At 46.3% G+C, this 15,407-nt stretch overlaps 1 protein-coding gene across 1 annotated transcript in view; it reads left to right on the plus strand.

The window, feature by feature from the left end:
• The window catches only part of LOC118912399 (zinc finger protein 541-like), a 31,661-nt gene that overhangs the window by 5,787 nt on the left and 10,467 nt on the right, over window positions 1-15,407 (plus strand). The window contains exons 3-9 of the mRNA XM_057493311.1: window positions 4,416-4,819; window positions 7,427-7,670; window positions 9,517-10,171; window positions 11,819-11,880; window positions 12,522-12,723; window positions 12,837-12,945; window positions 13,637-13,942. Coding sequence (XP_057349294.1) covers window positions 4,513-4,819; window positions 7,427-7,670; window positions 9,517-10,171; window positions 11,819-11,880; window positions 12,522-12,723; window positions 12,837-12,945; window positions 13,637-13,942 — 1,885 coding nt within the window. The 5' untranslated portion in view covers window positions 4,416-4,512. The remainder of the gene's footprint in view (window positions 1-4,415; window positions 4,820-7,426; window positions 7,671-9,516; window positions 10,172-11,818; window positions 11,881-12,521; window positions 12,724-12,836; window positions 12,946-13,636; window positions 13,943-15,407) is intronic.

Below are 15,407 nucleotides of genomic sequence, written 5' to 3' on the forward strand. Positions count from 1 at the left end.
AGCCACTTGTATCTATATAAATTTAAACTGAATTAAAATAAAATAAATAGTCCCTCAGTGTACCAGCTGCATTTCTAGGTGTTCCTTAGCTCTGTAGCTTGTGGCTGTCATTAGTGCAGATTTAGAACATTTGTATAAGCAGAGAAAGTTCTTCTGGAGAGTAATATGCTATCCAAAAGAACTCTGACAGATTTTTCAATTTGATAACTGGTAGGAAATATTTAAATTTACTGCAGGCTAAATGAAACATCTTTGTAGACCAGGTAAACATTCAGATTTTTCCCTCCCTTCCTTCAAACAATGCCACAGTAAATGTTATTTATCTCATGTGGCATGCTGCTGTCTAGAACCATATGGGAGGTTCCCCCCCAACAAAAGGTAGCATTTCACAGACTTCTTTCTCTTCCTACCCCCACCAGTCATGGAGTGATGACCCTGTTTTAAAAGAAAAAAATTGAAATTGCATTGGGTCCCCAGTGTTGACTTACATTTTTTTTTTAAACAAGGCAAAAATGTTGATGAAAGTAGGCTTATATTCCTAGAGCTTAACAGTTCTTGTGTTATACAGTTCTCTCTGCTATAAAGGCAGCATGCAGTTAAACACAAGCCAAGCAACCAAGCCAATGTAATTCAAAATACAAACATGCTATTTTGCTGAAATTTAGCTGCCTCCTTGAAACAACTACTTTGCTGACTGCCCCACTGAGCCCTTCTGCATTTAGCAGACCCTGTGATGTCTCAATTCTACCATCCTTTCTCAGTTTGAACTACAGTAAAACCTCCATTTGTACCAGGATGCCTGTTGGCTTTTAACTGAGCCAAAGGCATTACAATGAGCTAAATCCACCTCTAGCTTCTTCTCATTAGCCTGTGGCAGTAAAAGTAGTCCTTGTTGGCCTTAGTGTCATTGTAAACATACCCTAGGCATTGAAACCAAATGGTAGCACTTGGTTATAGAGTGTTAATCCAGTCATCTAGATACACTGATTTTTTTCTTTTAGGTAATTCTTAAAATGAAAACACATATAAAATTCTTGGAAAGAGTATCTGGACCCTTGGGGATGTCTACAAGGATCCAGGGCACCACAGACCCTGCCCCGCAGGGACATGGAAGGTGCTGACACTTGATGAATTGAATTTGTGTGGTGACAGAACCCAAGTAAATTCAATATCGGCTGAGGGGGGCTTGCTTTACTTTGTGGAAAACCACGGCCTTTGGACTTTGGGCTTGCTTGCCCGAGGTTGTAACCAGACCGATGTGTTCTATGGACTTTGGGAGTATGCTGGAAAGCAGGTGATTCAAGCGTTGGGGGATTCCAGAGACAGTCTTTCTCCCGCCCTGGCCCCACCCAGCACCTCTTGTGTTTTCTAGTTTAACGGGTACACAATGTGGTCTGCCGTTTATTTGATAAGGAATCAGTATTGTGTGGTGGATAAGCACACAGCTCTAAAGTCAAATTATCTGGGTTTAAGATCTGGCTCAACTACTTGTTAAGTACATGACTTTGGACAGATTACTTGTCCTCTTAGAGTCCCTTTCCTTCTCTGTAAAATGGAAGTAATAATAGAACTAGCCTCTGGGTAGTGAGGAGTGAGTGAATGAATGCATGTAAAGCAGTTGGTATAATCCATGAGAAGGAGAAAATGCTTAATATCTTATTTTACAAAATACTACTTTATATTTTATCAGCTTGTTTTATTACTGGGAGATGAATAAAGCTGGGTTCTTTGCTCCTCGGAGGACTGAAAACAGCTTCCAGCAGCACTGTTGGAAACGAGAATTGGCAGGGAAAATCATTTTGCCTCTGAATATAAACTAATACAGTTCACACACCCCCTTTTCTCTGCAGTTTAGAAACCTAGGAAGTTCTGATAATGCCAGGGTGTCCCAGTCTCCTTTGGTGGCCAAACCTGAATTCACATGTTGCTCTTTACAGTCTATTTATTCCGCTTTATTCTGAGTCATCCTAAGTGTTGATGCAGAATGAATGATTTGGTCACCAGGTGCTGTCCTGGACCCCCTGGGGATTATTTAAAACACTGTGTATGCATTATGCACCTTTCTAAATCCTCCATGTTGTGAATTCTGGAACTCAGTCAGGTCCCAGAGCTGTGGTCCAGGTCTGTGGACCTGTATTCAACTTTGAATTTGAGCTCCCTCGGTGGGCTACACGCGCAGACACACAGGGAGATGCACAATGTGAAACGCAGGTGTTGAGGGCACAGCCGTTCCGTTACATCTCAACACAAAAAGATTTTAAACAGTACGCACTGATATAGCCTGGGAGTCCAGGCCCAACTCCTGGTATCCTAGCGTCCACCAGATTTGTTATCAGTGAATCAGTACATGTTTATTAAGTGTGTAGGTGTGGATAGAAGTATTCATAAAAGCCAAAATGAAAACAATCCAGATGCCCATCAATAGATTAATAGAGGCAGAAAATGTGGCCTATACAGACAATCCAATGTTTCCTGGTCATAAAAATGATGAAGTAATGGTACATGCCGCGAAATGTGCATTAACCCAGAAAAATGCCATGCTTACTGGTAAAAGAAGCCAGACATAAAAGGCCACATCTTGTTTGATTCCATTTGTATGAAATGGATGACCCTGTGAATGGACCGTACTTTGTTTGCATGCGTCGTAACTTTTTGTTGAGAAACTGGACATGTTGAACATTCCAACATGGTGACTCTGGGAGTCGGATTTTCCCTCTACCCCAGGGCTGCTTGTTGCTCTTCCTCGTGGTTGTAACTGTGTTTAGGGACTTTTCTAGACTATTTCTTTGGACTGTTCTTTGTCACATGCTGTCAGTGAAGTGTCTTTCCATTATATCAAAAAAAATTTTTTATTAAGGTATTATTGATATATGCTCTTATGAGGGTTTCACATGAAAAAACAGTGTGGTTACTACATTCACCCATATTATCAAGTCCCCCCACACCCCATTGCAATCACTGTCCATCAGTGTAATAAGATGCCACAGAGTCACTGTTTGCCTTCTCTGTGCTACACTGGTTTTCCCGTGATCCCCCACACCATGTGTACTAAACATAATACCCCTCAATCCCCTTTTCCCTCCCTCCCCACCCCTCCCCTCTGGTAACATCTAGTCCCTACTTGGAGTCTGTGAGTCTGCTCCTATTTTGTTCCTTCAGTTTTGCTTCATTGTTATACTTAACAAATGAGGGAAATCATTTGGCACTTGTCTTTCTCCACCTGGCTTATTTCACTGAGCATAATGTCCTCCAGCTCCATCCATGTTGTTATAAATGGTAGGATTTGTTTTCTTCTTATGGATGAATAATATTCCATTGTGTATGTGTACCACCTCTTCTTTATCCATTCATCTATTGATGGACACTTAGGTTGTTTCCATTTCTTGGCTATGGTAAATAGTGCTGCGATAAACATAGGGGTGCATCTGTCTTTTTCAAACTGGGCTTTGTGCTGGGTTTTCTCATCTTTCATTGTCCTGTTTTTATTTATTTATTTTTATTTTTTTATTTTAATTCTTGGAGTGCTTCTCTAGGCTTGTGTGCAGAATTTCTCTTTCATTTCTTTAACTGTCCTGTGGATGTCATGGCTCTTCTGGGGTCCCAGGTCTCCATTTCCTGTGAGCTCAAGGTCCTGTTCCTTTTTCCTTATGTCTATTTTGACCCTAGGTGCCAGCCTCCAAGGTAATGTTCTGTAATAGAAATTTAATATAAGGCATATATAATTTAGAATTTTCTAGGAGCCACATTGAAAAGTAGAGGCAGACAAAATGAATTTTAATAACATTTAACCCACTATATCTAAAGTACCACTACAACATGTAATAATGTAAAACATTACAGATACATTCTTTCTTTTGATTTGCATTAAATCTTCTAAATCGACTGTGTATTTTATATTCACAGTGTGTCTCAACTTGGGCCTTCCACAGTTCAAGCGCTTCAGAGCCACATATGCCTTGTGGCTGCCATATTGGGTGACGGCTCCGAGTCCTGTATCTGAGTCTGATTTTCCCCTAAGGCAGACCCGAGCTTGTACCTCCGAATTGTCTTTGAGTTTTTGCATTTTTCCTGGCAACTTGGGGGTTTACCTGTCTCTTGAGCTTGGCTATGTATTAAAAATTATCTTTTGTCATATTTGTATGTGTTCATTGCTGGAGAAGAAGGTTGGTTCAGTCCATGAAGTTGCTGGAAATCTTTTAATTTATTCCCAACAACCACCTTATGATGGAGGTACTCTTAGGCCCAATTTACAGAAGAGAAAATACGCTTGTGGAGCTTAAGTGAATTACCTGTGTTCACATGGCTGTTAAATGGCTGAGAACAGACCCAGATACAGGTCTGTTTGAAGTCCAAGTCCATGCTCTATATGCTCCATGGCCATCTCATAATTTTGATTCCTCCTTGTTTGTTTTCAGGAATTAGAAACCACCGAGGGATCTCTCCTCCCCGATTCCTTGCAAGCCTTGCTCGTCTGGAGAGTAGCTCTTGGCCAAGATTTGGCAGCAGAGAGCCATGGACCAGAACAGCGCAGGGGAGGAGGGTGCCCTTCCATCCGAGATACACCTCCCTTCATTTTCTGAGAGTCAAGGACTCAGCTGCAGCAATGCCCTCAACCAGGATCTGGGTCCCAGCTCCCGAGACCTGCTCTATGCTGGCCTGAGTGGATTGGACATGGACCCCAGCCTCCCGGCACCCAATGTGCCCAGCAAGGTGCTGGAGGACAACTTAGATGCTTTCCCCCTGTACTCAGGGGAGGACCGTGACTCCGTGAAGCTGCTGGAGAAGTATGCAGACCCGGCATCTCAGGCTTCTTTACAGGGTGAGGCTGTCCACCTGGGTCCCAGGGCCTGGTGGGCTGTGTGAAATTGCCTGGGCTAGCTACATGTTGATTCTGTGTGGATTGGTTAAGGAAACTTTCCTTTTCTGTGGGTGAATGGGGAAGGACAGTCACCTTTTGGTTTTCTGCTTGGGCATCGTTCCCAATTTGCTAGTCAAGGAAACTGAATACCGATCCTAGGAAATAATGCTGAGAAATGTGGATGTTTGGAGATATCCTAATCTTGTGTGTGGGTTGGGCAGACCTTTGAGTTGGTGAGAGACTTTCCTGCCCATGCCACATCTCAGAGGCTCTTCTCATGTTTGCAGAATGAGCTAGGATCCTGTCCATTTGCTCCTTGGTTGTCTCTTCTTCCTAAGGATCAGTGTCTTCATCTGCAAAGTGGGGGATGATAATACGCACTCTGCTTTCCCCAGAGTAACAGTAGTTAGAAGCAAAAGAAGAAATGAATGTAAAAGCCCCTCATAGATTATAAAGCACTGGACAGTGCGCAGATTTTTATCGATATTGTTAGAGTTAATGCCAGCAGTCCATTGATTTAGTTCTAAGTCTTCTCTTCAGCAAACAGAGAACTAAAGCAATAATTAGAGACCTTGCTTGTCTCCTTTTGCTTTGCCTTCAGGCTTCCCACACAAGATAAATTCAGTTTTTGTTTTAGCCCTCTTCATGATATCCTTAGGTAAGATGCTTAGGTGGGTTGATCGAGTGAGAGTCCCACCACGTGCGTGGAAAGCCACATCTGGAGTGGCCCTGCAAACCAGATATTACTGCTGGTTGGGATAAGCGGCTCACGAAGCCCCCTGAAGACTTGCTAAAATGAAAAACATCTGAGGCCCCCACTCCACGCAAGGTGCAGTGCCCCCGTGTTGAAACAGTGGCTAAATATAAATTCCTAGAATCGAGACATCCGTGGGGCTGCCCTGGGCACTGGACAGGCCTGTGGATACAGTAATTGGGGTTCTCAACCCCGTCCACAGAAATTAACATGAAAATGCCAGTGTTAAAACGTGTGCACATGTCAGAGAAGATAAGTAGTGATTCTACAGGATCTTAGTACACTGGTGGACAGTGACTGTAATGGGGGTTGTGGGGGGGACTTGGTGAAGGGGGGAGCCTAGTAAACATAATGTTCCTCATGTAATTTTAGATTGATGATACAAAAAAAAAAAGCGTGTGCACATGTGTGCATTTTGCTGGCCAGAAAAACTGTAGCTTTCACCAGATTTTCATACAGATCCATGCACCCCACTGAAAAATGTTACAATCATTAACCTAGGTCAACATTTTGAAATTCATTTTAAATTGCATTTTTTTAACCTTGTTAAAAAAATCCACTGAACATTAAGTTTTAACTCTTTATTTTTTTAATACATAACTTAAATTCATAAATGAATTTAATTACTTAGATTAATTTTAATTTTTAAGTTAGAAAAGTAATGCATATTTATTTAAGAAAACCTAGAAAATGAAGAAGAGTAACAAGAAAAATCCCCACCCTGGCTCCCACACATAGATTTTTTAAAACATGGGTGAAGTCACTCAGAAAGACATGGTTTTGCAGAAATTAAGTGGACATTTCTATTTGAAAATTTTAAACCTTAGTATATTTGCTTTCATATATAAAGGTAGAATATTCAGTTATCGTTGTAATGATTATTCCATTGTATTGGTTGGCCATATTCTTGCTGGTTAGACTGTTACAGTGTTTCTGTGACCAACTTCTTACATATGTGTTTTCTTTTGGATTAGTTCTTTGAACATATTCCTACCAGTGGGTTTGTCCATCAGAGAATGTACACAGTTTGAGAGTGCTTATAACACTGCCTCCTGGGAAGGTCAAGTGGCTTTCTGGGCCAGTGACTCGTTTGCCTCTTTGTCAGGGTCCTTGCTAATTTTTTGAAACAACATTTTGTTTTCTAGTTTAATTAAATTGCTTTAATGAGCATTTTAAAAGTAACTCAGCAAGGCTGGGACTTGCCCCGGAAGGAGTCCTGTTTTTCCTCATTTAAACTGTTGGAATCATTTGACCACTGGGGACAGTGATTTCTCATATGAAGAGAATGTAGATCAGGCAGGTTAAGTAACAGGAGGCAGTGGCCAGAGGCAGATTGGGACGAGAGACCGGGCCTGGAGGCCCAGCCCAGGCTCCTTCCTGCTGGGTCTCTCCGCTGGGTCTCAGGCTCAGAGGCTGAGCGCTCTGGCTCCTAAAGCTGAGCCCCCTCCACTCCCCACAAGCTGGCCTGTTGGATTCTTGGATCCCACCTCTGCAAAGTTCCAGATAAATGGTGTCATAAAGCCCCTGCCGCCACAGCACCCTAGTCTTTAGAAGCCTTCCAGTCCACAACTGTCCTGAGTGTGGCCTCTGACTGGGCGCCGTCCTGCAGCGTGGCTGGGCCAGGGTCCTTACTCTCCCCACTCCCCAGTCTAGGCCTTGTTTTCTCTGTGGGTAAAGGTGCTGGAGATGGAGAAAGGGTTTCCGGGCCTCTCTTCCTGCGTCTGCTGTGGTTCTAAGAGTCGGGGAGTGCTTTAGCTCTGCTCTTGGATGTCCCCGGTGTCTCTAATCTGGGCTTTCTCCTTCTGTTTGTTTAGACCTGAGGCTGGGCAAGCTTCAGGTCCCTAAAGAGGCTGACGAAGGAGGCAGGGCCACCTCCGGGAGCGCAGGGAAAGAAGAGCAGCATCACACTTGGCCTCAGAAGCTGCTTCTGGATTGCAGCGTCTGCGGGAAGGTTTTCAGCAGCACCAGCTCTCGGAGCAAGCACTACCTCACGCACAGCCAGGAACAGAAACACGTTTGCGGAATCTGCAGCAAGGCCTTTAAGCGCAAGGACCACCTGTATGTAGGAGTCTGGTCACCAACATCTGTGCAGGGGCCTGGGGTGGGAGGGCATGTTCCTAGGTCATTCTCATCAACTCCCAGATGAGCCCCACACACCCTGTCGGTGTTGGGTCCCTGTGACCCGTGCTTAGACGAGAACTCTGTGTCTGGGGACAGGTCTGGCACTGCCCTGAAGAGGTCACTCTTCCAAGCCCCCAAAGTCTACCAATGAGAAAATCACTGCCTTTATTTGCAGATGGGACCTCCCGAGGCAATGTTGTCATGGAGGGAGTCGGGTTAACTTTATAGAGAAATATTTGGAGACAGTGGTAGTTGCCTGAGGAGAACCAGCCCGTGTTTATATGAGGAACATGTACCTGGACTCCACAGGGCATGAGAGACTCTTATCTTTTTTAACTCCTTATTATTATTATTTTTAAATCTTGATTTTAAAAAGAATCTGAAGCAGAATTCCTTTTGTTCTTAATGTCTGGTAAATGATAAGCTTTTCCTGCTAGTGAGGAAGGACAGACAGACTTTCTCAAACCAAGAGACTGGGAAGTGGGAGACAACAGTCCATTGCTTTTTTGTTGTTGTTATCACTAATCTACAATTACATGAAGAACATTGTTTCCTAGGCTCCCCCCTTCACCAAGTCCCCCCCACAAACCCCATTATAGTCACTGTCCATCAGCATAGTAAGATGCTGTAGAATGACTACTTGTCTTCTCTGTGCTGTACAGCACTCCCCATGCCCCCCTCCACATTATACATGCTAATCTTAATGCCCCCTTTCTTCCCCCGCGACCCCCTTATCCGTACCATTTGCAACAACATGGATGGAGCTAGAGTCCATTGCATTTTATATGGTCCTGGCCTTCCCACAGGGCTTTGACTGACCCACCTTCCGACTCATCCTCTCGCCAAGCCCCCTCCCAGGGAAAGGCCGCGATTTGCTCATGTCACAGACCAGTTAACAGGGGAGCTGGACATTGGGTCTCTCCCACTCTCCTCCGATGGAGGCCGGGGCTGACCTTCAGGGAAGGGCTTTGTCATTTATCAGACACGTCCCGTGTGCAGTATTATTAGGACTATCCAGACTAGGGCTGCTTGGAGTGCAGAGGGTGATTTTCTCATCTGTTTATAGTTACTAATGTAGATATGAGTATGACATAATCATTGTACATATTTGTATTCATTTATATTATAGGAGGCACATTTGGCTGTTTTCTAGAAAGTTCTGGTTGCGCATCTGTAAATTGTATTTTTTCCTGTGTGGGGTTTCAGGCAGCTGTCTCCTTATAGGAATTCTATGGTAGGGGAAGGACTCCTTTGATAAAGGCAGGATCCTCCCAAAATTAGCTTCTCCTCAAATGTATTCTGTAAAACTTTGGTTCTTAAGGGCGCAAAAAGGGGCTATTTCAAAAAACAGTTCTGTGGGCCACTATGTTTCAGAGACATGGCAGGTTAAGCAGATGACCCTCTATCTATCTACCTGCTATGTGGCTTTTAAATTTGCTCCCATGAACCTCCAAGAAGCAAACAGTGTTTTGTCAGAACTTACTTGCCAGCTGAGCCCACGTCCTCGGGGAGCCACTCTGGAGGGCTGGTGTTCCTTGGGAACCCATTCTGGGGAACTCTGGCCTGGCTTCTGTTGATTTTTCTCTCAGATACGGGGTTTGCTTAACGGTGAGGGAGAGGGGCACCTCCAGATGCTTTGTAGCCGGGGGCTGAGTGCAGGTTCTGAACTGTGGTTCTGAGCTCCACTGCCCCTTGGGAGCACTGTGGGGGGAGTCAGGCTCGGGACCCTGCAGTGGGAGGCTGAGCCCCAGTGACCTCTGACTCCCTTCTCGTGTGACTCCAGGACTAGGCACATGCTCACCCACCAGAAGACCAAGCCCTCTGCGTGCAGGGAGCAGGGCTGCAGCAAGAGCTACTGTGATGATCGCTCCCTGCGCCAGCACTATGAGGTCCAGCACGGCTTGTGCGTCCTGAAGGAGGCCCCCCCTGAGGAAGAAGCCTGTGGGGACTCCTCTCCTGCCCACGAGGTGGCCGGCCAGCCTGCTGCAGATGGCCTGCGGTCCCTGATGCCTCCAGAAGCCAGGTCCTCAGGCCCCCTTTTGCCCAACCGAGAGCCCCTGCGCTCTGTTTTAAGCAGCATGGTCCACCAGGAGATCTCTTCTCTCGGCCCAGTCCTGGCCGGGCCCTCAGATGACAGGGAAGGGAAAAACACAGCCTGTCCCTCCCCACCCTCACTGGGGCCCTACACCTGCACCCCAGCGGCCCCAGGGACCCTGGGCACTGATGTTCCTGAGGAGTGTCATCCCCTGTGGAAGGAGCCTGCCACTGGGTTCACAGCCATTCACTCCAGGGTAGCAGAGGATGGTGGTCCACACCCAGCTGAGTTGGAGCGGCCACCCCAGCAACTGCCCACCCTGGAGAGCTGGCAGGAGGCTGGGCCTTCGGTGGACCCCCCACAGGACTCAAAGCCCAAGCTGACGATATCCAACAGGATCCAGGTACCTGACTTTATGCTGTGAGATGAGAGTCTCACTCATCACTTGTTTCCAAATTTGAGATGTCCAGGCATTTTACTTAGTGCCTGTGCATATTCAGAGCCAGTTTTACAGAGGGGAAGTGAAGGTTCAGAGAGATCGTGGCCCCCCACCAACCTCCCCCACAGAAAAGCCAGGATGAAGGCTTTGCAGAATCGCTGGGACGCCCCATGTCACCTTTCCTCACTGAGTTTTTTCTGCTTGCTTTCCTCTTGCCCTTCTCTTCCTTCTGGGTTTGCCCCTCAAATTTTCCAAAGGATATAAAGGTTCCTTCCCCCTCAGTATTCCTGCATGAGATGCCATCTCTGGCTGTGGGGCAAGGGTGCCCACATGTGTCAGCACTTGTGCAGCATTAGCCTGGCTCCTCCCCAGGTGGTGGCCACGAGGACCTGGGCCCCAAGCGGTCAGCTGCTTCTCTTTGTGACATGCTGAGGTCGAGCACCCGAAAGCTGCATCCTTTTTTTTTTTTTTAAACAGTTTTAATATTCGTGTGCCATCTAACCATTTTAAGTCACACCATCTGGTGACTTTTAGTATACTCAAGAAGGTTGTGCACCATTACCACTTTTTCCAGAACATTTTCATCACCCCAGAAATTAACCCCACACCCTTAGTTGTCCCCCCAGGTCTCCCTATAACCTCCCAACCCCTGGCACTATGAATCTACCTCTGTCTCTAAGGATTTGCCTACTCTGGACATCTCATATAATTGAGATCATACACTATGGCCTTTCATGTCTGCCTTCTTCCACTCAGCATAATGTTTTCAAAGTTCATGTTGTAGCATATGCCAGGCTTCGCTCCTTTTTATGGCTGAGTAATACTCCATTGTGTGGATACATCACATTTTGTTTATTTATTCATCAGTTGATCACCATTTGGGTTGTTTCCACTTGGCCATCGTGAATAGTGCTTCTGTGAGCATTTGTACAAGTTTTTGTGGGGACATACGTTTTCATTTCTCTCAGAAATTACCTAGGAGTGGAATTATTAATTCATGGGGTAGCTCTGTGTTTAACCATCTGAGAAGCTGCCAGGCTTTTCCAAAGCAGTTGCGCCATTTCACATCCCCATCCTCAGGGGATGAGGGCTTCGATTTCTCCACAGCCTCATCAGCACTTGCTATTGTCCAATTTTTTTTAAACCATAGCCATTCTAGTGGATGTGAGGTGCTACCTCATCATCGTCTGACTCACGAGGCTCTAACGGCTGGTGGTGCTGAGCATCTTTTCATGTGCTTATTGGCCATTCATGTCTTCGGTTTGGTGTCTGTTCATATCCTTTGCTCACTTTTGAACTGGGTTATTTGAGTTTTGTTGAGCTGTAAGAGTTCTTTATGTATTGTACATACAAGGCCCTTATGAGATGTATAATATGTAATGACTTTCTCCCATTCTGTGAGATCTTACTTTCTTGATGGTGTCCCTTGATGCAGGGAAGTTTTAAGTTTTGATAAGTCCAGTTTTTTCTCTTTCTGTGTCATCCAAGAAAGCATTGCCTAATCCAAGGTCACGGAGTCACACCTGTGTTTTCTTCTTGGCACTTTGTAGTTTTAGTCCTTGCATATGCCTCATTTTTGATATGTTGGCTCAAATGTATTTTCATATTCAGGATGGAAATACCTACCGGCTCCCCGATCCAGTGAAGGAGGAGAGCATGGCAGCAGGCAGATGGTAAGTTAAGAAGCCTCTCCCTGCTGGGCCTTGGGGCTCAACCCCTCGGGAGTCCTCTGGGAGCTTTTATGTGCTGGCCTTGGGCCAGTGAGCTCTGGATGCTTCAGCCCTGAAGAGGTACATGCCAGGCCATGAAGGAATGGGGTATTGTCTCCATTTCTGGGGATTCATCAAGAGTTGTCAGTGGATCAGACTTAAAAGCAAAAAAAGAAAAAAACGGGTGGAGTCCCCTTCTCCCATTCTTCCCTCCTGCCGTGTCTGTACATAGCAACCAGCAAAATGGAGGCCCTGCAGATTGGGCAGAGCCAAGGAGCAGGTATGTCTGCAAGAATTGCATCCAGATGTTTTATACAGAGAAAGGGCTGACCAGCCATATTTGTTTTCACAGTGACAAGTGGCTGTCACCTCAAAGGAAGCAGGACCAACAGGTGAAGGTGCGCGTGCAGTAGGTTCTGTGTTCGCAGGGTGCTCACAGGCTTTGGGGGAGGGAGTCAGTGGCTGGGTGTCATTGTCTCAGGATGGAGGCGTCCTCCTGGGGAAGCCTGGGCAGGGACCAGGAGTCAGGCTGCGCTGCTCCGGGGGGCAGGCTGGCGCTTGAGCCTGGAGCGTCCCCTCTGCCGCCTGCCTATGGTTCCTCGTAGGCTGCCATCTCTTCTCTGTCGGTGTTTGGGTGTCCGGCATGGAGTTTTTCAAGCCTCTGAGACAGGCGCTGAGGCCGGAGGTGGAGGCACAGAGCCCCCCAGGAGCCTGGAAACCCTCGACGGCATGAGCACAGCTCCTCTGGGGACGCCTGCATCGGAGCCTGTGGGCCCAGTGAGCCAGCCCCCGGGGAGCACCGCCAAGGTGGGTACTGGTCGGTCCACTTCCTTTCCACTGCTTCCTGCACAACCTGCCAGTGGAAGCCATGGGCAGAGCCCAAACCAAGCGCCACAAAAAATCTCTCCAGAACAGCTTGACTTGCGCATTCATTCATCCACCTTCCATGCCGGCCCTGTGGGGGCAGTGCCGAGGACACCATGGTAACAGGGACGGCCCCAGCCTGGCGTCCTGGGTCTGCCAGTCCAGGTGAGTAGATGGACCCATGTCAGACAGTGAGGACTCAGACTGGGCTGGGCTGGGAGGAGGAGCAGAGGGACTGAGGGGACCCCAGAGACCCCGCCTGAGGAGGTCAAGGAGGACTTTCTGGAGGGGGTCAGAGCTGAGACCTGGAGGATGAGGAGCAGTAAGACTGGTAGAAAGAGGGGAGATTGTGTGGAGGTGGGTAAGAGATGTAAGTTCATGGGATCAGCCATTGCAGCCTGGACTGAAGGGTCCCACCTGGAGAAGCCCCCTCCAGGCCGGGCGACAGGGTTCATAGATCCCCTTGTCCATATCATGGAGCTGCGGTCATTTTTCATCTTGTGGTGCTGTTGCACTGCATCTGCGGCCCCATCTCTAAGTGCCAGTCATTTTAACAAGTTGATGCTGGCCTCATACATCTCCGAAACCTTTTGTATCAGCGCCTCTCCTTGGGGGTGTGTGCACATGAGGAAGCTTCCCGCATCATACATCCATGCCGAGAGTCTGGGGTCTGGCTCGGGCATGGTGGCCCTGCTTGGCCCCCTTGTTGAGGCCAGCTCGGACAGGGGTGTTGGGTGTTACGTTTCCCTCTGGCTCCATGGGCAGTGCCCTTGCCTATACGCGCGCCCCCTTAAAGACTGAACTGTGCACACGTGGCCTCAAGTCACCCCCTGTGGCTTTGAATTCTCTTCTCCAGGGACAAGACAGAGACAGCGAGGAGAGCAGCCAGCCCAGAAAGCGGAGAAAGTGCCTGCGGCCCAAGGCATCATTCCTGCCTCCCGCTCCTTATGCCTTTGGGGAGCCGGGCCCCGAAGGAGGCCACCAGAGCTGCCTGTGGTTTCCGGTGCTCCTGGTGGACCACTCCCTGCAGGGACTGTTCCAGTGGTCTCCCAGTATGCTGCCCCTGGTGCTGAGCCCCATCTGGGAGGGGTCTGGGCTGTATTTAAACACTGTTCCATGTCCACTCAGGATGATTCTGACAAAGCCATCGGCAGCAAGCTTGGTGAGTGAGGCTCAGGCATGTCATCTCTGACCATCACATGGCAGGCCTGCTATGGGCCAGATGCAACTCGACATGTAGCATTTGATCCAGGGGTTCTCCCTGGCCTTCGGCTGTGTCCAGCCTGGGGGTCCCATGGCTGCTCAGTGGTATCCCAGGACGATGTGGAACCAGCAGCCTTCTAGGTGCTGAGAACTTTACAGGCAGAAGGAAAATATGGAAGCCATTTAGCCTGACCACCCTTTTGTCTGTCCTCTTGAATAATTTTGTTAGCAGCTTTATTGGTACATAATTCACATACCATATGAACACCTATTTAAAATACAGTGTTTTTTAGTAAATTCATAGACTTGTGCATCCATCGCACCATGTAATTTTAGAGCAATTTCATCACCCCAGAAGCAGCACTGTACATTTGCAGTCACACACACCCCACAGCCCCCATCTCCCCAGCCCTGGGCAACCACTGATCATCTCTAATCATCATGGATGCACCTACTCTGGACATTGCATGTAATTGGAATCATACAGTATGTGGCATTTGGCATTTAGTTTGTTCATTTAGCATAATGTTTTCAAAGTTCATCCATGTTACAGCATATACAGTGCTTCAGTCCTTTTTATGGCTGAATAATATTCCATTGTGTGGATACACAAAATTTAACCATTTATACCTGATGAGTATTTGGGTTGTTTCCATCTTTTAATTATCATGAATAATGCTGTTATGAACATTCACATACAAGTTTTTGTTGGACAAAGGCTTTGTTTTCTCTTGAGTTTATGCCTAGGAGTGGAATTGCTGGGTCATAGGGTAACTGTGTTTAATGGTTTAATGCCAGACTGTTTTCCAAAATGGCTGAGCCATGTTAATAAATTTCGATGCACATTGCATGCAAGTTCCAATTTTCCACATCCTTGTCAGTGATTCTTTATAAATTATAACTCTCCTAGTGGGCATAAAATCTTATTGTGGTTTTTATGTGCATTTCTCCTATGGTAATGATGTTGATATCTTCTGATGTGCTTATTGTCCATTTGTGTATTTTCTCAGAAGAAATGTCTATTCAGATCCTTTGCCCCTTTTTAAAATTGAGTTATTATCTTTGTATTCCTGAGTTGTAAGAGCTCCTTACATATTGTGGATGCAAGCCCCTTATTAGATACATGATTTGGAAATTCTCTCCCGTTTCGTGTCTTATCTTTTCATTTTATTTATGGTATTTGCGGTACAAGAGTTTTTATTTTTTGTCACTTGTGCTTTTGGTGTTGTATCTGCAGTTTTGCCTGACTAAAAGTCACAATTGCTTTTTTTAAGTCAGTTAAGAAAAGAGAAGAAATATGCAATTATGCTGACTTTTACTCCTTTCTCTTCAAAGAGTTTTATAATTTTAACTCTTACATTTAGGTCTTTGATCAATTTTAAGTTAACTTTTATATATTATGTGAGGTTGGAGTCTAAATTCAT

Source organism: Manis pentadactyla, chromosome 15 (genome assembly GCF_030020395.1).
Source record: "Manis pentadactyla isolate mManPen7 chromosome 15, mManPen7.hap1, whole genome shotgun sequence".
NCBI classification, from domain to species: domain Eukaryota; kingdom Metazoa; phylum Chordata; class Mammalia; order Pholidota; family Manidae; genus Manis; species Manis pentadactyla.